The 24,175-nt window shown below is 40.6% G+C and overlaps 1 protein-coding gene across 2 annotated transcripts in view; it reads left to right on the plus strand.

Moving 5' to 3' along the window:
- SKL2 (shikimate kinase like 2) overlaps nucleotides 1-24,175 on the plus strand; it is a 283,109-nt gene that overhangs the window by 161,476 nt on the left and 97,458 nt on the right. The window contains exons 5-6 of one of the 2 annotated variants that reach the window (XM_089459818.1): nucleotides 18,858-18,924; nucleotides 19,021-19,139. The exons of the other annotated variant lie outside the window; for it this stretch is intronic. Of the exons in view, the coding sequence (XP_089315944.1) occupies nucleotides 18,858-18,924; nucleotides 19,021-19,139 (186 nt within the window). The remainder of the gene's footprint in view (nucleotides 1-18,857; nucleotides 18,925-19,020; nucleotides 19,140-24,175) is intronic. 2 annotated transcript variants of the gene reach the window in all.

Below are 24,175 nucleotides of genomic sequence, written 5' to 3' on the forward strand. Positions count from 1 at the left end.
CGCGTTTAGGGTTTGATGCCTCTGATCGCAAATCGTTTCAGAGCTCTGGTTGCCTGCGGAAATTCGTCAGCCGTCCCGGAAAAACCCTGATCACGACGTCGTTCAGCGCCTTCACTCCCACGATACAAGCGGTATACTAGGTCTGGAACTCGACGGCGGCAGGGAAAAACTCGAACCAGTTCACCTGAAATGCTGGCGTTCACTGCGGTTTCAGTTATGAAGAGTTTTCTGTTGAATGACTTCCAGCATGAATCCAAATGGGTTGTTCGAACAGATAACCGTGACCCAAACAAAAATTTCCACTTGCTGGTTTGACGTGATGACCAGCTCCGCAGGCCTTGCCGCTTCAAACACCAGATGACAGCGTTTTGAAGGCAGAGGCATGGATCGATTCAGAAAACATGAAGGTGAAATCACAGTAATGAGTCGCCAGCAATAACCTTTTGACAACTTACCTTAGGACGTGAATTTCAGCTGGAGCGAAATGGAAAAAATTTTAAATGATACGCAGGTGCTATTTTTCTCAAGGGTATTGTGAAACGACTGTGTCTCTAAGAATAAATCGAAATGAGCAGGCATGCATAAATCGTTTTGATATTCTATAGCTACCCAGACAACAAAAATTGGGGACGCAGAGAGGAGTTCGGGGGCACAGTAGACGGCGGCAGGAGGAAAAAATCGATTTGAGCTTGCAAGCATACGATAAGTCAATATATGGATTTATGAAACCAACAGAAAAATGAATACGATTTTTATTTTTTGTTAAAGACTGAGAAATGATTAACCATAAACACCAAGAGGCGGATAAACTGAAACCGTGATAAAAATTACCTCTCATGTTACCTGGCTGCCGACGCGCATATACCTGAGTGATGTCTTGATGATCGCTGAAGCGATTTTTTACCTGCTGCTACTGCTCCTGCGTGAGAAAGAGATCAGTGCGTTTATCTGGCCCGTGCTTTAGAACTTTATCGGTGGCTGGAAACTTCTTCTATAAATGCTTCTTGATGAAAACCCTGTAGCCTCAAAAAACAAAACCCTATATTATACATAAACAAAAATTTAAAACCCTGAAAAAAAAATTTGAAACCCTAGATCAGCTAATCAATTTACAGATTTGTGGCCCCTTTCAGCCAGATTCAACAAAATAAGAACAGGAATATTTTCAGAATATCAGAAATTTTGAACTTCACTGTGAACAGAAAGAAAAATCTCTCAATGTAAAACACGAAATAAAATTGAAAAGATTAACCCAGGGCACAATCAGCTGGGCTCTGCCAGAAAAGCCTGTGGGAGTCGGCTGGTTCAGCCTAGAACTTCCCCAAACGCCCACCTATACCTTTTACCCTAAAATCTCCTGCACACCTCAAGCAAACATCAGTAAAGAGGGCAAGAAATGTTGCTAGATTTCAAGGAATAATGGAGATACCTGCCATTATTCCAGAAACCCTACAACATTCAAACCCTAGCACGTGAGCAAGATACATGTACTCACAATACTCTAAAAACCAGCTATTATTAACTGCTGAAAACTGAAATATGCAGAAAAAAACAATCATCTCACAACAATTCCGGAGAGTAACACCAGCCAGTTTGAACCCCAAAGTCTTTTTATTAACCAGAAAATCAGATTACAAGAGAGCTTTTCAGTACAGACTCACAGATCAGATGATTTGAAATGACCCCCTAAGACCCTATATAAAGGAAATGATCCTAACGGCTAGTTCGAGTGATCCATGTAGAAATGATCTCGACCGTTGATGAGGATCAAGACATCTCTTGATCTCATTCGTCGATTTATTAACTTAAAATATTATTATTTTATTAGTTAGGGTTTTTGCTTCATTTTTTTAAATTTTTTATTATTTTTTATTATTTTATTATTTTTATTCATTTTTTAATTTTTTAATTCATTTAACATGGATCACTGAACTAAGCTTTCGGAAACATCACCTAGGACCTAGGACTTAGGACTCATGAGGGGATTTAAAACATTTCTCGACCCTCAGGACACATTACATCATGACTTTTACAATTTACATCTCAAGGGGACAAACCCACTTAATACAGACCCTCATAAATCACCCAGCTCTGCGACACCACGATAATCTAGCAGATCAACACACTAGGATTCTCCTAAAGTTCTAATGACAAAATCAATCCCGGCTTTGGGGTCAGGTTTGAAGGAAAACTCTGCCGATCCGTGGATCGGTGAGACGAAAAACCTTCCGGGACGTAGATTATCATCAGAAAGTTAGGTCCACCTAGGCAATTTTACATACATGACTCTAGTCTGCTAAGATTATTTACAATTCATACATGCAGACTGGGTTTACAATCAAAATGATCAAGCTGCTGATGATGGCAGGATGGCACGGACATGCTGATCAGGTGCTGCTTCTTTCTGTCAAGAAAAACAGGATGCACTGCATGGGTAGTTGACCAGTTGAGGTCAACACACTGCTTTAGGCCCATTTGCTTTGCGTCCAGATGATAGATCCGACCTCTGTCTCACTGAACAAGCTCTCCTGCCACTCGCATTGTCAACTTGCTACTCGCATTGGCTGAATACGACCTCCTCTTCCTGTCTCTTGGATAGTAGAAAATATTGAGGAAATATCCTCCGGAATCCTGCTCCCAAATCTCTACTGAACCCCTGCCACTGATGCTTCCCTAGCTTCAACTGCGTCCTCGCTGAATCATTGTAACTAGGTAGTCAACTTGCTTTGTGAATAAGCCATGTCTCGATATGTCTTCTCCAAACGCTTCGACTTGCTCTTATAATCTCTCGTTGGACTCTCAACGACCATGATCACATCTCAACCGATGGCTAAGATCATCTTGACTCCGTCAATTAGCTTTTTTGGAAGTCTTTAGAGCAAAATCAAACGCCTTCAATTAATTCACTTTATTTAACTAGTTTTCCTAAGTTAGGAAATTTTTAATTATTGGCTAATTAATTTAATTGTGGTGTCTCCAAGTCTTTTCTTGTGAAACTTTTTCTGGATTTCTGAAGATCTTGTGTTCCTTAGCCTCTTAGAATCCACAGAGACTAGAACACTTGTTTGCTACTACCTCAAACAAAAACTAACACTCCCTCTTAGTGAGGAAGGTGTTCTCCACTATACCCATCTGCTCCTTGAAGTAGACAAACTTTGCCGTCCCTAAGGCCTTCGTGAGTATATCAACCACCTGCTGGTCCGTGGAAACACACTGAAGCTGAACTACTCCATGTTGCACAAAATCTCTGATTCTCCAACTACATGTTGCAGCTAAACCATCCTATGCTTACACTGCGCTACTCTGTTCTCACACTGCTAATGCCACTGTGCTGCCTTTGCAATGTTGCTATCACTGCAACTGTATGTACTGATCTCATTGATCTACTGTGTCACTGCAACTAGCCTTGCACTTGTCTCCCGAGTACCTGACTATGCCTAACTGGCTCTACACTATCTCTCAAGTATCTGACCTCGCCTTGCTGACCTTTCAATTCTCCTGCTACTATGATACTTAGGGCTCCCATAGCAAAGGTAATGGTCCAACTGAGGAATCTCATACACAACAACTGGATCTAATTGTGAAAACTTGGTTGCCCAAATTTCTATTGCAACAACTGATTATGTGTCTTCTATTTATTAATAACTGAACAACATTACTTACTGTTTCCTACAGTAAACACCGAAAATAATACACTACAACCTTCACCATTTAAATAAAATGTGGAAACAAGAAACTAAACAAGAAAGAAATACACAACACATCTACACAGTTATTTTTGGACAAATGTCCCTGGAAAAACCCAGTGTGGGAAAACCGGTGAAGCAACTGAGGGTTTTATTATTATGTAGCAATAATTTCTGAATACAATCTCTGGATGCCCTCTTGGCTATCTAGTACAAAGAATATCATTGACAGAGAGATAAGTGAGATTACTTCACACTACCACTGGAGATCTGACTGATCCAGCCACTGAATGAATGACCCCTGGTTGCCTCTGCACTGTCTCTGTGCGATCACAACGTCAACCTAGCGTCATAACCTCTAGGCACTGCGTCACCCTTTCTGTTGATCGATTCGCTGCCCAAGAGCTTCGATTTTTACCTCTCGGTCTCACACCCCAGCTTTTGGCCTCTGAAATCGATTCCTGTAGTAAATTTTTGGACCGCCTCAAGGCTCTGTGCTACCTCTACGTCAGCCTATGCTACCTCTGCATGGCCCTGCATCAGCCTCTTCTGGCTCAGCACTGCCTCTCCCAGATCTCTCTCTGCCTCCTCTGCTGAGTATTCCCGGACCAAGAGAAATATCCAACTGGAACTATCCCTGCCCCTCACTGTAAACTCACATCGAATTTCTCACGACAGTTGCTCTGTTTTAGAAATTCAATCTTCTGAACTCTACTCGATGTGTACTCCAAGTTCCCCCTCAAGCCTTTTCTTATATCTTTCCATTGGACAACCAACGGCCCAAATTAACTTCTAATCAATGGCTCAGATCATTTTGGCTTGATCCTCGTCTTCTTCTAGAAGTTTCACCCACAATTTAGATTAATACCCATTGATTGTTTTAATTTCCTAAGTTTAGACTTAGGGACCCATTAAAAATAATTAATTATTTTAATAAAACAGTCTCGGGGTGGAATTTCCCAAAACGACTACTAGGTATTGAAGTATGCATGTGTCTAAGCCTTCCTGCGAATTTTGAGACTTAGAGCACATCTGATGATACCAGAAATCAACACTCCCTCTTAGCAAGGAATGTGCTCTAGCAATGCAACCTACTGAAGCATCACTCTGTTCTTTAACATCTTGTTCTGCATTGCCGATGTCCGACATCCTGTCCACCAACTATTGCGCAAATGTTGCATCTGTACTGCTGCTGACCCGACCACTGTCAACACTGCACCCATACTGCAACTCCCTCACAATTCTGCATCCGTGCTGTTGCTGGCACTGCCACCGCTAATACAACATCTGCACTGCAACCTTCTCCAACTGCTGCTACTACTACATCAACAACGAAAAAGCATCCCAAATTACTGAACAAGTGTTCAGTATGATGCATCTCGTTGCTGGAGTTCTGATTGTTGCAAGTCTCTATGCTGACCCTCTGAAGCCTCTACGTTGCTGTTGACTTTGCTCTATGCCGACTGCACTGCTGTCAACTCTAGCTTTGCACTACTCAATCTCTAGCGCTCCTAGCCACTGCAATTGTCACTTCGGCACTCCTTTGCACCAACTGACATTGGTCCATCCTGCTACTTCTGATCTGGGCTCTCGTAGCAAGGAATTGATCCGAGAGGTGGACTCCTCAAGAATCCTGCCCAACTGCAGTCCTTTCGAACTACAAATCTAAATCAACCCACCTCCCTCATGGAGGTATCTCGGCTGTCATGGCAAACTCCTCCTCGATCTTCACAGGTGCAACCTTCGGATCATGCTTCTCATCTTTGTCCTTCTTCCTCAGAGGACACTGTGTTGCATAGTGACCAAATTCACCACACCTGAAGCATTTAATCTTCGAGACATCCTTCTTTCGCCTCCGCTGCCCCTTGGATGCGAGGGCTGCGTTCTCTTCCTCCTCCTTGGGCTTCGACCCACTGCTGCTGCTTCCATCAAGTTTACACTTGACGAAGTTTCTCCTCAGCTCCTCTTGCTTAAGAGCTGCACACATTCCATCCCAGTCTGACAAATTCGCCTTGCCCATGATGCTTTGGACAAAAACTTGCCACTCAACCACTGAATTCAGGGCTAGTCTTACCATCTCGGAAGCTTGAGGTGTTGATCCCACAGCTACCAGCTCGTCTCAGGTCTCTTGAAGCTTAGTAAGGAATGGATCAATGTGTTCCCCCTTTTGCATTTGCATAGATCTCATCTTCTTCAAGTACATCTTTCGCTGCTTGGAAGATCCCTGATATAGCGTCGACAAAGCATCCGACATCTCTTTGGCAGTGTCTTTGCTAACGATGTGACAGACTATATGATCCTTCACTTCGTCGAGGATCATTCTCTTGGTCTTCGCCATTTCTCCCTTGTACTTCTTGAGTAGATTTGGATCCGCGGGCTCAGCTACCACATTGTCGATGTAGATCTTGAGAATCCTTGCCTTCCAGATCACATAGTTGGATGCTTCATCCAACCTATCCTGATCTCTCAATCCACTCGCTGCTATCTCTGTCAATCGAAAAAGTCAAATGACCTCCTCTCTCCTGCTGCTGCTCAGTAAATGAGAATTTGAATTCCCTGGCTAGGAATTCTCTGAGGAAGAAATTCCCTCAAGTGTCTCTCTTCTTCCTTCTGACGTCTTTCTGCCCAGCAACTGCCTGCAGAAAACTGCGTCCCACCAGAAACCCCTCTTCACTGAAGCTACTGTTGCGTTGCTCCCTCTGTCGCTGACAAATTTCAATCTAGAAATCCTACCTCTCTGTCGACTCACTCAGAGAGAGATTTACCACAAAAATCTTGCCCTCCTGGCCTGAACTGCGCAATCCCTCTGGGGATTCGATTTGCTACCTTTGCAGGAATTTCAAACTCCCTTCTTCCTTCAACGTTGGGCTCTTCCAGCACTGCTCTCTTGTTTCACCTGCAACTCTGATACCATGTGAAAATTTGGTTGCCCAAATTTCTACTGCAGCAACTGATTATCTTTCTTCTATTTGTTAATTACTGAACAACATTATTTACTATTTCCTATAGTGAACACTGAAACTAATACACCACAACCTTCACCATTTAATTAAAAGGCGGAAACAAGAAACTGAACAAGAAAGAAATACACAACACATCTACACAGTTATTTTTGGACAAATGTCCCAGGAAAAACCCTGTGTGGGAAAAACGGTGTAGTCGCTGAGGGTTTTATTATTATGTAATTGTAATTTCTGAATACAATCTCTGGATGCCCTCGTCGCTATCCAGTACAGAGAATATCACTAACAGAGAGATAAGTGAGATTACCTCATACTGTCACTGGAGATCTGACTGATCCAACCACTGAATGAACGGCCCCTGGATGCCTTTGTGCAATCACTGCGTTAGCCCAATGTCACAACCTCTAGGGACTGCGTCACCCCTTCTGCTGATCGATTTGCTACCTAGGAACTTCGATTTTTACCTCCCAGTCTCACACCCCAGCTTCTGGCCTCTGAAATCGATTCCTCCAGCAAATTTTCGGACCTCCTCAAGGCTTTGCGCTACCTCTGCGTGGCTCTGCATCAACATCTTCTGGCTCAGCGCTGCCTCTCCTGGATCTCTCTTTGCCTCTTCTGTTGAGTATTCTCGGATCAGGGGAAATCTCCAATAGAAACTATCCCTGCCCCTCATTGCAAAAGCTCACTTCGAATTTTTCATGGCAGCTGCTCTGCTTCAGAAATTCGATCTTCAGAACTCTAGTCAATCTCTACTCCAAGTGCCCCTCAAGCCTCTTCTTATATATTTATGTTGGACAACCAACAACCCATATTAACTTCTAATCAATGGCTTAGATCATTTTCGCTTGATCCTCATCTTCTTCTAGAAGTTTCACCCACAGTTTAGATTAATACCCATTAATTATCTTAATTTCCTAAGTTTAGACTTAGGGACCCATTAAAAATAATTAATTATTTTAATAAAACTGTCTCTTGGTGGAATTTCCCAAAACGATTTCTGGGCATTGGAGAATGCATTTGTCTAAGCCTCCCTGCAAATTTTGAGACTTAGAGCACATTCGATGCTACCAGAAATCAATACTAATCTATTGATCAAGCCCTCCTGGCTACGATCTAGATCTCCTTGCTGCTTCTCCCTCAGACCTTGCTCGATTTGGCATATTGGAGTGTTATCCTCCTCTTGTGTCATGTCACCATTTTTATTCTTCTTCATAGTACAGCTAGGGTGGATTTCTAGGACAGGGGATGGCAGTGGAGCAGGTTTATGTCATCAGGGGTCCCGATGGAGTTTTGAGGAGTTTTTATGGGATTTGATGGCATTTGCTTGGCATATCCCATCATCAGCACAATTTTCCTTTCGTTCTGTTGCCTACCAACAACTTTAAAAAATCAGCATTATTATCGGGCATAACTTAATTAATTATGCTTGAGGTGGCATTATGGGGAGATTAATTGACAGAACACCTCAGCGTAGTAGGTTGTTGGAACCGGAACGAGAAGATCTACATGGTGGGACTTTTGGATGGGAGTTTCAGTGACCTGAGGAGACATGGTGGCCAATTTACCCTTTTCTCGCATTAAAAAGAATATTTTAATTAAAATAAAAGAGGGAAAAGTGCTCCATGATTAAAATAATAATAAAATAGAAGATTCTAGAGGGGTCCATCAAATCTATAAAAGAGGAGGAGACCACTAGATGACATCTTGGTTTTGATATTGTTTCTTGTATGTGAGGTTGAGAACCTAGTTCTCTACTCCAGCATAGCTCCAGGATGGAAACCCTCGGGTGATTTAGTGAGAGTGGGCGAGCACCCATCTCTTCCCTTAGTGAATTCATTTAGGGTTCACAGGTTAGAGAGTATTGGTTTTCCAGTTTGTTTTGGAGGCCGATTGCAGCATTATTGTAGATCTGTCTGAGGCCATTTATCTCAACTATATGGGTTGTATTTGCATGTAAACCCCAGTTCTTCTAATATAATAAAGTTGAGAATTTCCTGTTCATTGTGTTATGAGATTGTAGTGCTTTGTTTGCTTATTTTTACATGGCAATCTTCTGTTAAAAGAATGATACATTTTATGTAAAGAGCTTGTTCCAAATTTTTCTCATTTGGGACATTACAGTGGTATCAGAGCCTTGATCTTGGCTTAGCTTGAGGGTTTTTCTAGTGTTCAGTTGTAGCTACTATTGTAGGGTTTTGCCGGAGAAGATTGAAAACCCAGTCTTGCAGCAAATTGAGAATTCGTTGAAAGAAGCCCGTCGAATTTTCCTTAGTAAATCTCCTACAAAATTTTGACAAATTGTTGAATGCACAATAAGAGTTGACAGATGGACATCTGAGCCACCGAGAAGTAACGTTTGAGTTTTAATCTTAAGTGGAGCCGAATTACTTTGTTTAAAACCCAAGGTTCGACAAAGGGCCGAATCTTCTACAAATTTTCTGAAGCTGACGGAGCCAATTTCGTTTCCAATGTTCTTTGTGAAAGTCCAAAATTAAATTTTGAAAAGGGTCATAAAGTCAAATCACTTCTTTCATTGCTGGCATGACTTCTTTGTGAATTTAGATTTGTTACAGGTTGAGAGTCGTGGTTCATTGGAAGCCGACTTTGACATTTGTAAAAACCATGAAGTAAAGTAAGGTTGAAATTAATTATTTCAAGCCTAGGCCAAGCATGGGGCCGACTATTCATTGCAGAGCCGCCATGACCGAAACACACGGTGAAATCGTAAATTGTTGAAGTCACATCACTGTGGTGATCAAGCCGGTGATTGAACTCAGTTGTACGTGCAGACATTGACTGAGGTCGAGAGTCATTTTCCTTAGCGTTTAAAGCCAAATTCATTTTATAAAGGCGAAAAGGAATAGAGTGGCCTGCGGCATATTATTTCACGAAGGGCGGGAATATTGACCCACTTAAAAGTTGGCAGCGCTGAGAAATTATTTCATAGATTGGGGGCCATGAGGGCCAACTTTGGCTTGAAAATAAAATAAAATAAAAAATAAATTATTTCCAATGCTGAGTCGAATTCGGTTCGAAGCATAGTGGCTAGCCCGAGTTATTCTGCTAACCTGTGCGGGAGTCATTTTTTGTTAAGCAGGATTTGTCATCATGTGGGTCGAGTTCCCACCCTAAAACTGGCACTATTTCTCCTCCATTTCTGCTGAGCGTTACCAAGGGTCCACGGAATGGTGCACTGAGCCACTCAAGTTCTGGGTTGCGTGTTAGTTGCCGGGTTGAACAAATCAATTGTGGCACTTGTACTCTGCCATAACCAGCTCATGTATATAGGTGAAACCCAAATTCAGGAGCTTGTCAATTGTGTACTGGTCCAAATCCACAAGGCCGAGGCCTCTTACAGTCTAGCGTGAATTGTCAACAAAGATTGGAGGCCGAATACTCGATTGGGTGCCAAAGAAGATCAAATACAGAAGGGCCATGAATTTATTCCCAAACAAAGAATTGCGGAGATTCCATTCTGGAGCAGCACAATTATAAAAGGCCGAGTACCGCTTTCCTTCACAGTTCCGAAGGCAAAATTCAGATGCTATCGTAGAGATTGAATAACATAGTATTGGAACAATGATTTTTAGTCCAAAGATTCATAGGGGTTTCTTTATAAATTTTGCCATACATCATCCCAGAAATCAATCTACCAGGCAGAGCTTGGAATCCGATTTATTTTGGTAACCAAAGACAAATTCAAGTGGCCAAATTTCTCAAAGAAAAAGGAGAGCCCGAATGCCCTGTATAGGTCATCTCATTGGTTCAATCGGAGGTGCTGCAGCAGAAGATCCTAATAACCAGAATTTCAGTCAAATTCTTGAAGGTCGAATGGTATTGTTTGAAGAGTTGGGTGCCAAAACCACTGCTTCCATTCCAGAATTGTTTTTGACTGATTGTTTCAAGGAGATTGTTTTAATCTGGTGGCCAACTCCCAGCAGAAATAAGAGGACGAGTTTCTAGAAGCCGTTGATTTGTTTCCAGAATTGGGTGTGGTTCCTCTGTAAATTCCGGGCAGGGAAACGACTGTGGTATTTTCCTTGGGTACTAGATGTGTCCAGCTTTGAGGCCGAGTTTGAAGTTCTTGCTGGCTGTGGCATTTTCATGTTGAAGCTGGAGCATAGATCAGTCCTTGACAGCAGCATTGAAGAGTATTCCGAGTCGAACCTTGGGTTGGGGACCTTCCACAGCTTAAATAATCAGGTTCCAAGGTTCCTACGCCTCACTGTGTTTACCATTTTATTGCTGTTCAAAATTAATTGAAGTATATCAGCAGTGAGAAATATGTTTCTGGGTATGGATAATAATACGTGTTCAACTGTTTGAAGCTCGGTCTATCCTTGTAATGGTTCTTGTGCATTTCATGTGAGAAAATCCTTATAACATACACCTACAGCAGTTGCACGTGAAGTGCTTGACTAAAATCTTCACTGTAAAAACCCTCTAGTTCAGAAATACAGTGAAATCAGGGAAAATTCCTAATGAAGTTTACCTGTACTCTCCCATATTTCTAAGTTGTTCTCCCTACATGCCACTGAATTTCGTATTTAGCACCAAATGTTATGAGCCTCTAAATATTGATGTCAAAGCCATTTCCAAGTTGAGTTGTAGTCTTGATTAAGTCCAAACTTGAATATGCTGTGTGCCACTATAGCTGTATGATGAGTGAGAGGTCCATGTATTGAGTCAAATACTGCTGTAATGGTCAATAAATGTCCTAAGTGGTGAGCAGAATTGGCTGCTAGAGTATATCAATGTTTTGTTCATGCTGCTGTAGTAGCCTTCTATTGTCATTTGTTGACTTATTGTAGCTGAACTACCCCTCATTTTGCTGAACAATGGAGTTTTTGAGACACCTCATAAACCAACACAACAGTACAACAATTGATGCTTTAAATCACAATGCTTCTATGGACCAAAAACCCAAGCAGAACAATAGACCCTTCTCAAAAGAGGTCTATGCCATTCTTCAGAGAGAGCAGCCAAAAGATGTGTTGAAGGGGCAGGAAAGAGGACACAAAATATTTGCACTTGGGACAGATTTGAAGTGCATGAAGGTCACATGGAAAGTCCTTTTCAAACTGGATGAAATGGATGCACTCATTTATGAAGTAAACCAATTAGAAGGGAAAAAACTCATTTGGGCTCTAAGATCGGCTATGCTTGCTCTCATACAACACAAGTTCTTGGAGGAACCTTGTAAAGGGGTTAGACTCCCAGTTGCATCTTGTCTCAGTGACATCATGAGACTAACCGCCCCTAGAGCTCCTTACAATGATGATGTTATGGGGAGAGTTTTCAAGCTGATATTGGATACTTTTCAGGACTTAGACAACAGTGCGGGTCCTACATTTGGAAAGAAGCTTGAGATTTTAGAAGTTATGGCTGTAACTAGGACTTATGAAGTCATGTTTGATCTAGAGTGATGGTTTGATCTTGCAGATGTTCCAAATGCTTCTTCAACATTAGGAAACATCATCCTGACAAAGTCATAGCACACATGTATTCCATCTTGTCCTCATGTATGAGAGGCCATGATGTCATCTGACAGGAGTTGCAGTCTCAATTGTTGACTGTTTGGAGGAGAGAGCAGTTGGTATCACCTGTTGCTTATGGTCTAGCTGAGAGGTTGGTTGAGCAGAACATTGGGCTGTTCAGGAGACAGTTGACCAGGGAGGAGCAGCTCAGGTTTGGGGGCTCATGCAGCAAGAATGAGATGAGGAGGAAAGGAATTTGCTTCATCTGCAAAGGACCCTGGGGACCTGACCACTCATGCTTCACTGACATTGAGAAGATGACAACGGTAGAGCAGGGAGATTCTTTATGTCTGTCAGGATGAGGACTCTTCATTGGACGAGTCCATGGGTTCATATGATGATACCTTAGAGGAGCATGAGCAGTCATATGGAGTTGATGATAGTAAGCCAGATATGCATCCATGTGTGGTAGAGGAGTACGAGAAGCAACTGATTGTTCCCATGTGGGAAGAGATCAGGGAGTAGATGAGCGGCTAATGATTCATCATAGAGAGCACATAGAGGAGCTTGAGTCATGGCGAGTCATTGACATCAGGCCAGATTCATATGATGAGCAGTCCGTGGGTCTTAGGAGAGACATTTAGGATAGTGTGTCACCAGTGATGAGTCAGCATGAGAAGCATATGATGGAGCGTGAGTCAGCGGAGGAGATGAGGCGCATAGTGTGCATGATGAACCTTTTTGGGAGAGCCAGCTAGAGGTTCATATTGAACCTGTGATGATGGAGGATGAGCAGCCACCCTTGGGGTTAGTCGTTGATGAGGAGCAGACAGATGTACAGACAGCTGGCAGGGTGACGATGTTCGTTGACACTTGTCCTCAGGAGATGCTGGAGTATGACAGGACAGTTTGGTAGGAGATTGGTGGATTGGAAGAGCGTGGAGTTTCCTATCAGGCGAGGGAGATGGTAGTGCATCCATCTTTGGGTCTACCCATTGATGAGGTGCAAACAGGTGTAGTGGCAGCTAGCCGAGCTGCAACATTTTCAGGCAGCAACCCTCTCCAGGAGTACATAGATAGGGCTTGCAACACAGTTTGGCTACTTGTACCCATTATAGGGAGAGAGGCAGGACTTTCTCGATGGATATTGCTGACCAACCAGATAGGGTAGCATGAGTTGAGCATGGACCAACATCAGCATAGTAGACTTGTTCCTTACACAGGAGTCCATGACTTAGATTGGCGGGAGATCATGAGTTGGTATCCTATTGATGGAGTATTAGTCGTAGTCGGGAGCAGTGTGCTGCAGGAGCCCTTAGAGGCAGGTGATATTACATGCTCCAGTGAATAGCAGAATGTGGGTTGGCCACTCATCAGTATCTCAACGCAGCATCAATATGGTGAGACTGACCTTGGGGTATGCCAAGGATTGGATTGGAGAGAGGTGATGAGTTGGTACACAGTTGGTAGGGCAACATTCACAGCCGGAGCTACAACACAGCAGGAGCCATGTAGCATTAACGCTCCTTCTTGGTGGCATTGGGATCCAGGTGGATCTACTGGTAGTAGGTTGAGTCAGAGATGGACATGGGATCTAGGTATTGGAGGATCCAGTCATGTTTCGATAGCTTGGAGATGTGACATGGACTAGTGGTTCGTATGGGATCCGGGTATTGGGTCTCAGTGGCATTGGGCCACAGATTTGGATTGATCGAGGGTAAGCAATCTTGGGGTGGCAGGACTGTCATGTCCCCATTTTCATTCTTCTTCATAGTACAACCAAGGTGGATTTCCAAGACAGGGGATGGCCAGGTCAATGGAGCAGGGTTATGTTATCAAGGGTCCCAATGAAGTTTTGAGGAGTTTTTATGGGATTTGATGGCATTCACTTGGCATATCCCATCATTAGCATAGTTTGCCTTTCGTTTCGTTGCCTTCTGACAACTTTAAAAAATCAGCATTATTATCAGGCATAACTTAATTAATTATGCTCGAGGTGGCATTCCGGGGAGATTAATGGACGGAACGCCTCAGTGTAATAGCTCGTTGGAACCGGAACGAGAAGATCTACATGATGGGACTTTTGGATGGGAGTTTCAGTGACCTGAGGAGACATGGTGGCCAATTTACCCTTTTCCCGCATTAAAAAGAATATTTTAATTAAAATAAAGAGGCAAAAGTGCTCCATGATTAAAATAATAATAAAATAGAAGATTCTAGAGGGGTCCATCAGATCTATAAAAGAGGAGGAGGCCATTGGAGGACATCTTGGTTTTGATATTGTTTCTTGTATGTGAGGTTGAGAACTTGATTCTCTACTCTAGCATAGCCCCAGGACAGAAACCCTCGGGTGATTTAGTGAGAGTGGGCGAGCACCCATCTCTTCCCTTGGTGAATTCATTCAGGGTTCACAGGTTGCAGTGTATTGGTTTTTCAGTTTGTTTTGGAGGCCGATTGCAACATTATTGTAGATTTGTCTGAGGCCATTTATCTCAGCTATATGGGTTGTATTTGCATGTAAACCCCAGTTCTTCTAATATAATAAAGCTGAGAATTTCCTGTTCATTGTGTTATGAGATTGCAGTGCTTTATTTGCTTATTTTTACATGGCAATCTTCTGTTAAAAGTATGATAAATTTTATTTGAAGAGCTTGTTCCAATTTTTTCTCATTTAGGACATTACATCTTGGAAGAACTGCAGCTACTAGTGCGAATTCATCCTCCAACATAGCACACAAATACTCGATCTCTATCGGGGCTGCTCTCTGCTTCCCTTTCTTGTCCTTCTCCCTCTTCGGACACTGGCCGACATAGTGACCAAGCTCACTACATCCGAATCACTTGATCTTCGACAATTCCTTCTTCTTCTCCTCTCCTTTAGAGTCTTGTCCTCGGCTAAGACCCTTCTTCTCTTTTTCCTTCCCTGCAAGAGTGAAGTTCTCCTCATCCTCTACCTTCGATCCCCAACCAATGCTGCTAGTAGTGCCATCGATGAGGCTGGACCTCAACTCCTCTTGAGTGAAGTCGCTTCATAGGTGTTCCCAATCTGGAAGCTTGTCACGTCCATAAATCACTTGGAAAAACATACACCATTTCTTGGTAAACCTATTGAGAGCTATCCGCACAAGCTCGTCATCTGTTGGATTCTCTCCAAGTACTACAAGTTCATCTTTGATTGATTGAATCTTGGTGAGATAGGACATTACGTTCTCGCCATTGTTCATCTTGACCATTCTCATCTTTTCCTTGAGAATCATCTTGCGATTCTCGAAAGGATCTTGGTACAACTTGACTATGGCATCCCACATCTCCTTTGCAGTTCCCTTCTCTGCAATATGCAAGACAATATGATTTCGTACACCTTCAAGAATCATCCTCTTCGCCTTGGCGTTATCCCTCCTGTAGTCATGGAACTTGATGGGATCTATTGGCACAACAATCACTGCTGTAGCAAATTCCTTTAGACTGTGCTCGTCCAATAAAAATGACATCTTGGCCTTCCAGATACCAAAGTTGGAGGCTCCATCCAACCTGTCTTGATGTCTCAATCTTGTTGCGGCCATTTTTGGAAAACTTTGCAAAACTCAACAAATTGGAGAAATTTACCTCACTCCCCCAATTGGCAAATCACTCTAGAAACACTAAGTTTCCTCTACAAGATCAACTTGGCCTGTTTCTGCAAACTTGCACCCTCTTGCCTGCAATTCGCATTGGATCCTGCAGCTCGCACTAGATCCTGCAACTTGCACTAGCAGTTGAAAATGTTTCCGGAAATTTGTTCCCGTGAGTATACTGCCTCCTTCTGTGCTTGAAGCTACTCGTACTTCCTTCAACAAACAGATCTAGTAACTGAAAATGAAATGACTGCTTCAAATTTGCGAACTGGGTGACTGGCTGATCTGCTTGCTTCGGTCCTCTTTTCTACATATAAATTGACCTTTCTCTAACTCTGAGAATACTTGGAGAAATAAAACCCTCGTGTGCTTTCTCTCCCTTGCCCTGCGTCGATCTGATACTGTAAAACCCTTATGCTGCAAATCTTTGCGCTAGATCTACCCTATGAATCTTTGATCTGTCTCTGGAAACCTTTTGCGACAACCTTCCTACTTGCTGCTTGCTACTAAGACAACTCGATTTTCCTTCGCATCACCTTCTTGGACTGGAAATCGAACTTTTGCCTCCGTAATTCCCACTGCTTAGCTTGGTCTGTGCAGATCTGGTTTTATGTGCTTTAGATCTCCCTTTGAACTGTGCAACCCTCGCTCTAGAGCCTCTCTGATCTGACTTGCTCTGATACCGTGTGAAATTTCCACGATTGCAATTACTAGATATTATTCTCCTAACTTGTGAAGTTTATTTGTCTTCTGTAAATTAAATTTATGGCAAATAGCGAATAATTCACAATTGCAATCTTCACAAATTAAATACGTTGTGGATGATAAAATACAGAACTAAGAAAATATGCACATACACATACACATAAAAATATGACACGTTATTTTTGGACATATGTCCCTGGAAGAACCTCGAAGGGAAAACTAGTGCAACAAATGAGGGTTTTATAATTATTCAACAATTTAGGAGAAATTACAACTGGTTGCCTTTAACTGGAAAACCTCTGACAAATACTGATCTTCTCTGACAAAATAATCTAGAGACTAACTGTCTCCCTTTGCTACTCAGTCTGGCCCTCGCCAGGCAACTCACATTCCTCTAGGCTATTCGCACTACCTCTGGGAAATGCACACTGCTGCTCTCGGAAATTTGTTCAGCATTTGGAATCTCCTTTCTGCAAGTCATCCTTCCTCCCGGTCTGCTCTAGGCCCACTCGCTCTACCTCCGGATGATAGATCTGGCCTCTAGCTCACTAAACAAGCCCCTCTTCCACTTGCACTGTCAGTTGACTACTCGCAGTGGCTGATTATGGCCTCCTCTGCAGATAATTCGACCTCCTCTTCCTGTCTCTCGGAAATTGGAAAACACTGAGGAAATCTCCTTCGGAATCCTTCTCCCAAATCTTTGCTGAACCCTTGCTACTGATGCTTCCCTAGCTTCAATTGTACCCTTGTTGAATCATTGCAATTGGGTAGTCGATCTGCGCTGTGAATAAATTGTGTCTCGATATGTCTTCTCCAAACCCTTCGAACTGCGATTATAATCTCTCATTGGAGTCTCAACGACCATGATCACATCTCAACCGATGGCTAAGATCATCTTGACTTTGTCAATTAGCTTTTCTAGATGTTTGTAGAGAAAAATCGAACTCCCTCAATTAATTCACTTTAATTAACCAGTTTTCGTATGTCAGACTTAGGAAATTTTTAATTATTGGCTAATTAATTTAATTGAGGTGTCTCCAAGTATTTTCTCGCGAAACCTTTTCTGGGTTTTGAAGATATCATGTTCCTTAGCCTCTTAGACACCATAGAGACTAGAATACCTATCCGCTGCTACCTCAAACAAAAACTAACACTCATGTGAGGCTTTTGCCCATGCGCTAACTTTTGTCCCAACCAATTTTTGTATTTTAACTTTTATTTTTTTTTGTTGTGGCCATCTTATGCTTTTCCATTCTTTCAGCTGCATCAACCTACAAGGAAAAATTTTCTGGCCCGACTCAAGGATGTGGATATGTGAGAGCCAAATCCCAATGAACCAATGACAATTGACTCAAAGGATGGAGACAGTATCAAAGGAATTATGTGAAATGGAAAATGTTAAGTATGGAAAAGAGTGATGGACACCCTACTTCAGTCCAAGTTTCCCTAGTAGTGCCCATCTTATGACCCTAGGGCTTTAGAGGAGGTCGCATTGGACTAGGGCTAAAGATTAACCTCCTTGGTAAGGTGAGAGAACAAGTTTACAATTAAGATCGGTCAATCATCTAGATCACCCCTTTATCCATGTTAAAATGCCCAAAACATTAAGTAAAAACACTTGATTGCAAAATGGTCAAAGTACCTATTGAGTGGTAGCCCACCTTCATCCAAGAGGAATGCTGAATGGTGAGAGGCACATGACCGGTGCAGATGGTGGCATATCATCATCAATGAGCAAAAGTGTAGGGCTGCTGGCTAGCTGGCTGTCCAAAATAGGAGAATTTTTTTTCTTCTATGGGGTTACCCATTTTGGTGGGTAATACTCACTATTCAATCTTATCTGAAACTGAGAGAGAGGTTGGGAGGCACTAGCATAACAGGATGTGGGCTTTGAAACAATTTGTATGACAAGCTTATTAATACTGACATAATGGACCATGCTTTTGCAAAATTTAAAGTAATGGAATCATTCAGAAATATAGAAGGCTCTCAAATCCAAATGACAATATATCTAGTTTGTAAAGACTAATAGCTTTCACAATTCAGAATGAGTGATTCTACCCAGTATTTCAACTATACTGACTGCTATGTTTATAACCTTATCATATGGCTTATTTTATTGTAGAGGTAGTTCTGGCATAGTGCACTTGAACAACACTAAAATTTATGGGACCACCTTTTTAATTTCCTCATTTTTTGTGAGCTTTGAAGAGACATTATATTTTTTCAGATCTTGTCCTTTGCATTTATACACTGCAGTAATTTCAAGTAAAAATTTGTTCAGTCCACTAGTAAGTGCCTTACTTCTATGTTTGGGTTTTGTTGCTCAATGATCTCCAAGTTTAACTTGTGTGATATATTATCTTTTAGTGATTACGTGCTAGAAAGTTAATATGTTAATTGTTTTACCAGTGGTGATAGATGAGGGAGAAGATTCTGTGGCAGAAGCTGAGGATGTAATGCTAGAAAGTATTAACACGTATGTGAAACCTGCCTTTTATCCCCATATCAATATTTGTCAAGAGTTTTTTAGAAGATAACTATCAGAAATTACCTTAATCTCTTTTATTGATAGAAATGTACGAGTAGTTGTGGCGACATTAGGAGGAACACTTGGGGCAGCAACAAGACCCAAGAAATGGAAGAACCTTCATGCTGGGATCACTGTTTGGCTTTCTCAAAGTGAAGCTAAAGGTAAGGTTGTAATGTCTTTATATTCTGACTCCTGAGTACTCACCTGATCTCAAAATTCAAATCTTTGATTCTTCTTGTATATTTGACTTCTCTGCTGTACTGTGATGATATGCATTGCAATTTTTGTTGCATTTTCAAACACTCAATGCTATGCTTCCTGTTAATTTTACATGTACGAGTGTGTGCGTGTATCCATTTGGCTGTGGTGTGGAGGCAACATGGAGCGGTTGTCACCATGAAAACCCAGGTTCAGAACTGGGCGTGCATGCTCCGCACCTGAATGCCTGTTTATGATTCAATGTAGTAGCAGTGCAACTGCATTCGGATGAATGGCCTAGCCGTTTTTGATGTAATAGACTATAGCATGCTTGCTTATAACAGCAACTTCTCCTGTTAGAAATTATAGAAGATAGCCTACATTATTTCCTTGGATTATATGTGTGTTTATGTGAGCAACCTTTCTGAGACAGCGGGTCATTGACGATTTGACACACCTCAATCACACTGAGATTCTCTGATTGGCAGCTCTGAACCCACTACGTGGCATACCTGACTGCCTCCCTAAGACAGTGGGCTCTAACGCACCTCAATCATGCCTAAATTCTTTGATCAACAATTGTGAATCAACTTTGATATGGCTCACAGTTTCTCTACTGATTGCTGTACTCTAGCTTTTGGAAACTCTGTCTAGTCTACAGCATGCCTGACCTCCTTGTTGGACAGTGGAGACTCCGATCATACTAACGACTTTGAAATATCATTTAGCACCACACATGTATGCTAATTAAATAGATGCATTCACTCAGGCTGAATGCATCTCTAAGCTTGTGGAAGTAACATCAAACATGACATTGAGATCTTTTCAATTCCAAAGGAACAACTTGCAAGTGTTTCAATTAAGGGCATAAACATAATAGGTGAAATGCAACATACAAAAAACAACAATACTTATTTATCAAGAATCCCAAACTCATGAGATGGTTACCAAGGATTTATTTGCCACCCATTCATAGGTAATCTTTGCTTGATTGCCATCACAGAGCTGAGCCTATGCACTGGCAAAGGCAAGGACAATAATCCCACTACAGACTCAAGCTCTTTGGTGTCTCTCCACAAATATCCACAACAAACCCAATTGCTTGTACGTTAGGTACAAGAAAGCTTAACAACTTGAAGCATCCATAGAAACAAGACAACAACAATTAGTTGTGTTGACCACTACGTGTCAACTACCCATAGCAGTACACCCCCTTTTTCGTAAAAGGGATAGCGCTTGATCGATATGTCCATGCCATTCGACTGTCATCATCAGCCCGATCATGTTATGTTGTAAACCCAGTCTGCATGTGTAAATTGTAAATAATCTTAGCAGATTTGTGTCATGTATGTATTTGCCTAGGTAAACCTAATCTTCTAGTGATGATCTACGTTCCGGAAGGTTTTTTGTCTCACCGATCCATGATCGGCAGAGTTTTCCTTCAGCCTAACCCTAAAGCCGGAATGGATTTTGTCATTAGATTCTTAGGGGAATCCTAGTGTGCTAGGTCGAGTCTATGTAAAAGTAATTTGGAAATAATACTAACTATTTGGTTAGGTTATTACAAATTGCTTGATCTGCTAGATTATATTTGTGTCGCAGAACTGGTTGGTCTATGAGGGTCAATGTCAAATGGGTTTTCTCGCCTTGAGATGTAAAAATGTAAAAAATCATGATGTAAAGTGTCTTGAGGGTTAGTAAATGTTTTATCCCCTCATAAGTCTTAGGCCCTAGGTGATTTATCCAAAGGCTAAGTTCAAGGGTCCAATAAAAATAATAATAAAATAATTAAAAAATAAAAAATAAATAAAAATTTAAAAAAATAAAATAATAATAAGTCAAAATTTTGAGGAAATAAATGCAAATATTTTTTTTTAATATATTAAAATGCATTTAAAATTTCGACAGATGAGATTAAAAGAGATTTTGATCCTCATCGAAGGTCGAGATCACTTTGACATGGATCACTCGAACTAGCTGTTGGGAAATTTTCCTTTAAATAGGGTGTCAGGGGTCATTTAAGATCAATTCGATCTTAGAGTCGTGTGCTAAAGAAAGCTCTCTTGTAGTCATTTTTCATGTGCAATAGAGAAATACTTTGGGGTTGTGTTACTCTTTCGGAAATGTTGTAAGATGTTTTATTTTTGTGCATGATTTTAATTTCAGCGATTGATGATAGCTTTATGGAAAGTGATTTTAAACACAGGTATCTTGTTTAGTCGCTAGGGTTTGAATGGTAGTTAAATTTCTGAATATGATGGCAGGTATCTCCATTAGATCTGGATTTTAGTATCGTTTTCTCCCTCTTTGTTAATGGTTGAATTAAACTATGTAGGATATCCTTGATTTTGAGTTTACCGGGCGTTCGGGGAAGTTCTCGACTGAACCAGCCAACTTCCGGATTGCATTTTCTAAAGAGCCCAGCTGGTTTTGATCCCGAGCTTATCATTAGAATTTTCTGTTGCAGATGCATGAAGGGTTTTCTGAAGCACCTCATATCGAACTTAAAATTAAAAAAAAATGTTTCTATGGCATAATGATAAATCTGGCTATTTAGAGCCTTTAACTGTGAATATTGTAATTATTTAGCTGGTTTTAGGGTTTTTAGTTTTGTTTCTTGCACATTTTATTTCTGGGTGTTCGTTTTTTGTTATTGTAGGTTTCAGGGCAAAAAAAACATTTTGTCCAAAGCCAGATCTAGGCCCTGGAGGGTAAGATCTGGCCTCAGGATCAGCTTTGGCAGGAATATTTACTTCAGATCTGGAAATTTCTTGTGGGGTTTTCATCAAGGAAATCTGAAGCAAAAAGATTCAATTTTTTTAAGGTTTCTAGAGAATCTGGAGGGTTTTCTGATCCATCTTTCTGCTGCGGCCTAGGATTTCAATTTGACAGATTTTTTTTTTTTAAATTTTTAATTTTATTTATTTTTTAATTTTTTTTTTTTTGTTTTGTTTTGTTTTGTTTTTTTTATGACAGGTTGTGGGATTGCTGCTTCACCTCCACGTAGTTTGCTCCCGCTGGCAGCATTTTCTCCCTCTGCATGTTTCTTCTCAACTATCTGCAGCAATCACTTCCAATACCCTAACACCCTTCTGCGATTTTTTTCCAGATCAGCATCTGCCCGAAATACCTACGCAACCAAAGCACCCGTCCCACTTCACTGATCCATTTTTCTGCTCTAGGCTCACATCGTTGCATTTCCCCAAAGCCTGCAAAAATAAAAAAATTGCACTGTCCCTCATTGCATTCCCCTCATTTAATCTGTCATATCCCTGTCCGTATTCCCTTCTTCTGTGTCACACTCCTCACCCTCACGCAGCTCTACGCACATTCATAACCCTCATCGTTGTGCCTCCTCCTGAACCTACAAAACGAATCAGCTAATCACGTTGACCATCCCACGCTCCACGCAGTTTTCAACCTGGAAAATCTGCAGCCTTTAACACTGCCATTGCCATTCCTCTGCGGCTTCTCTTCCAACGTCCTCTACCAACCCTCACGCAGCGCTTTTCTCATTGTTGCAACCTCAACCTGCAATCTTCTCCATTGCTGCCTCAGCTCCTCGTTCCATTCCGTCGATTTTTGCTCACCACGTTCTACTCCAATCTGCAACAGTAAACACAAGCACAAATGAATCCGATTTAGGTTTTGTTTTTTTTTTTTTATGTATGCGTAGGAGTAGGAGTGTAGGTATGTAGTTTAGTTTTATTTTTATTATTGTGATATATGGGTATGTTGGTTTAGTTTTAGGTTATGTAAGATTTTTATTTGATCTGAGTTTTATTTAGTTAGGATTTAGATTTTTTTTAATTTTCATTAGATTTTAGTTTTATTCTGTTTTGATTTTAAATTTAGAATTTTACAATCTATAAAAAATATAAAAAATAAAAATAATAAAAAAAATCGATTTTTATTGTTGTATGTTTGATGCTATTAGGTGTTAAGATTTTTATTTATTACTTTTAGTTTTGTTGTCGCGCGGATTGGCACGACAACGCTCAGACCGGGGGCTGTCACTCTGATCCCCGATCCCTCCGTTTAAGCCTGTCTCCCGCGGCTAAGGGGGGTAGTCCCTGTGAGATGATGAGACCAACTGTCGACCAGTTGGTTGGGAGACACGAGACACGATATAAAAAGCACTTGATGGATTTGATTAATTTAGCAGACCAGTGCCTTAAGAGATTGTGGTTAAAATGATTACTTGTTAAATGATAATAAAAATATGGACCATGAACAACAATCATCGATCATCAGCTAAATCACAATGCTCTTAGAATGACCAAAACGATATCCAGCAACTGAAAGTTTCAAAAAGATAAATACTTTAAAACCACCACAAGAATCATTAACCAGATATCGTATTCGTATCTCGACTTGAAAAATTTTAGATCTTAGCATGAAAGATATAACGATTCCTGAAAATGACTGGATCTGACGAAGAGAATTTTCCACAAAAAATATTTATACTTTTTCAAAAAAATTTTAAATATTTTTTTCAAAATTTTTTTATTTTATTTTTTTATAAAATATTTAATTTTTTTTTATTTTTCAAAAAAAATGAAAATAAAAAAAAAATCTAAAAAATTTAAAATTTAAAATCTATTCTAAAACTAAACTATTTTAAAAAAAATGAAACTAAATCTAAAATCTTTTTTTATTTTTTATATTATAAAAATCAAAAAAAGGAAAAATCTAAAATCAAAATCTAACAATTATATAAAAAAAATTTAAAATAAAATTAAACCGAAGTTTAAATCTAAAACATTAAGTTAAAATCAAATTAAAATCTACGTTAATTTAAACTAAAATCTAAAATTAAAATTTTAAAATCTAAAATCTAAATCTAAATTTTAAAATTTAAAATCTAAATCTAATTAAAATCTAAAAACTAAATATTAAAATCTAAAACTAAAAAAATAACCTAACTCTAAACTCTAGACAGATCTAACATAAATCTATAAACCAAAGTCTAAAATATAAACATTTTTTAATTTTTATG

The sequence above is a fragment of the Pinus tabuliformis genome, chromosome 7 (genome assembly GCF_031772625.1).
Source record: "Pinus tabuliformis cultivar Carrire ecotype Pingquan chromosome 7, CPIR1, whole genome shotgun sequence".
NCBI lineage: Eukaryota > Viridiplantae > Streptophyta > Pinopsida > Pinales > Pinaceae > Pinus > Pinus tabuliformis.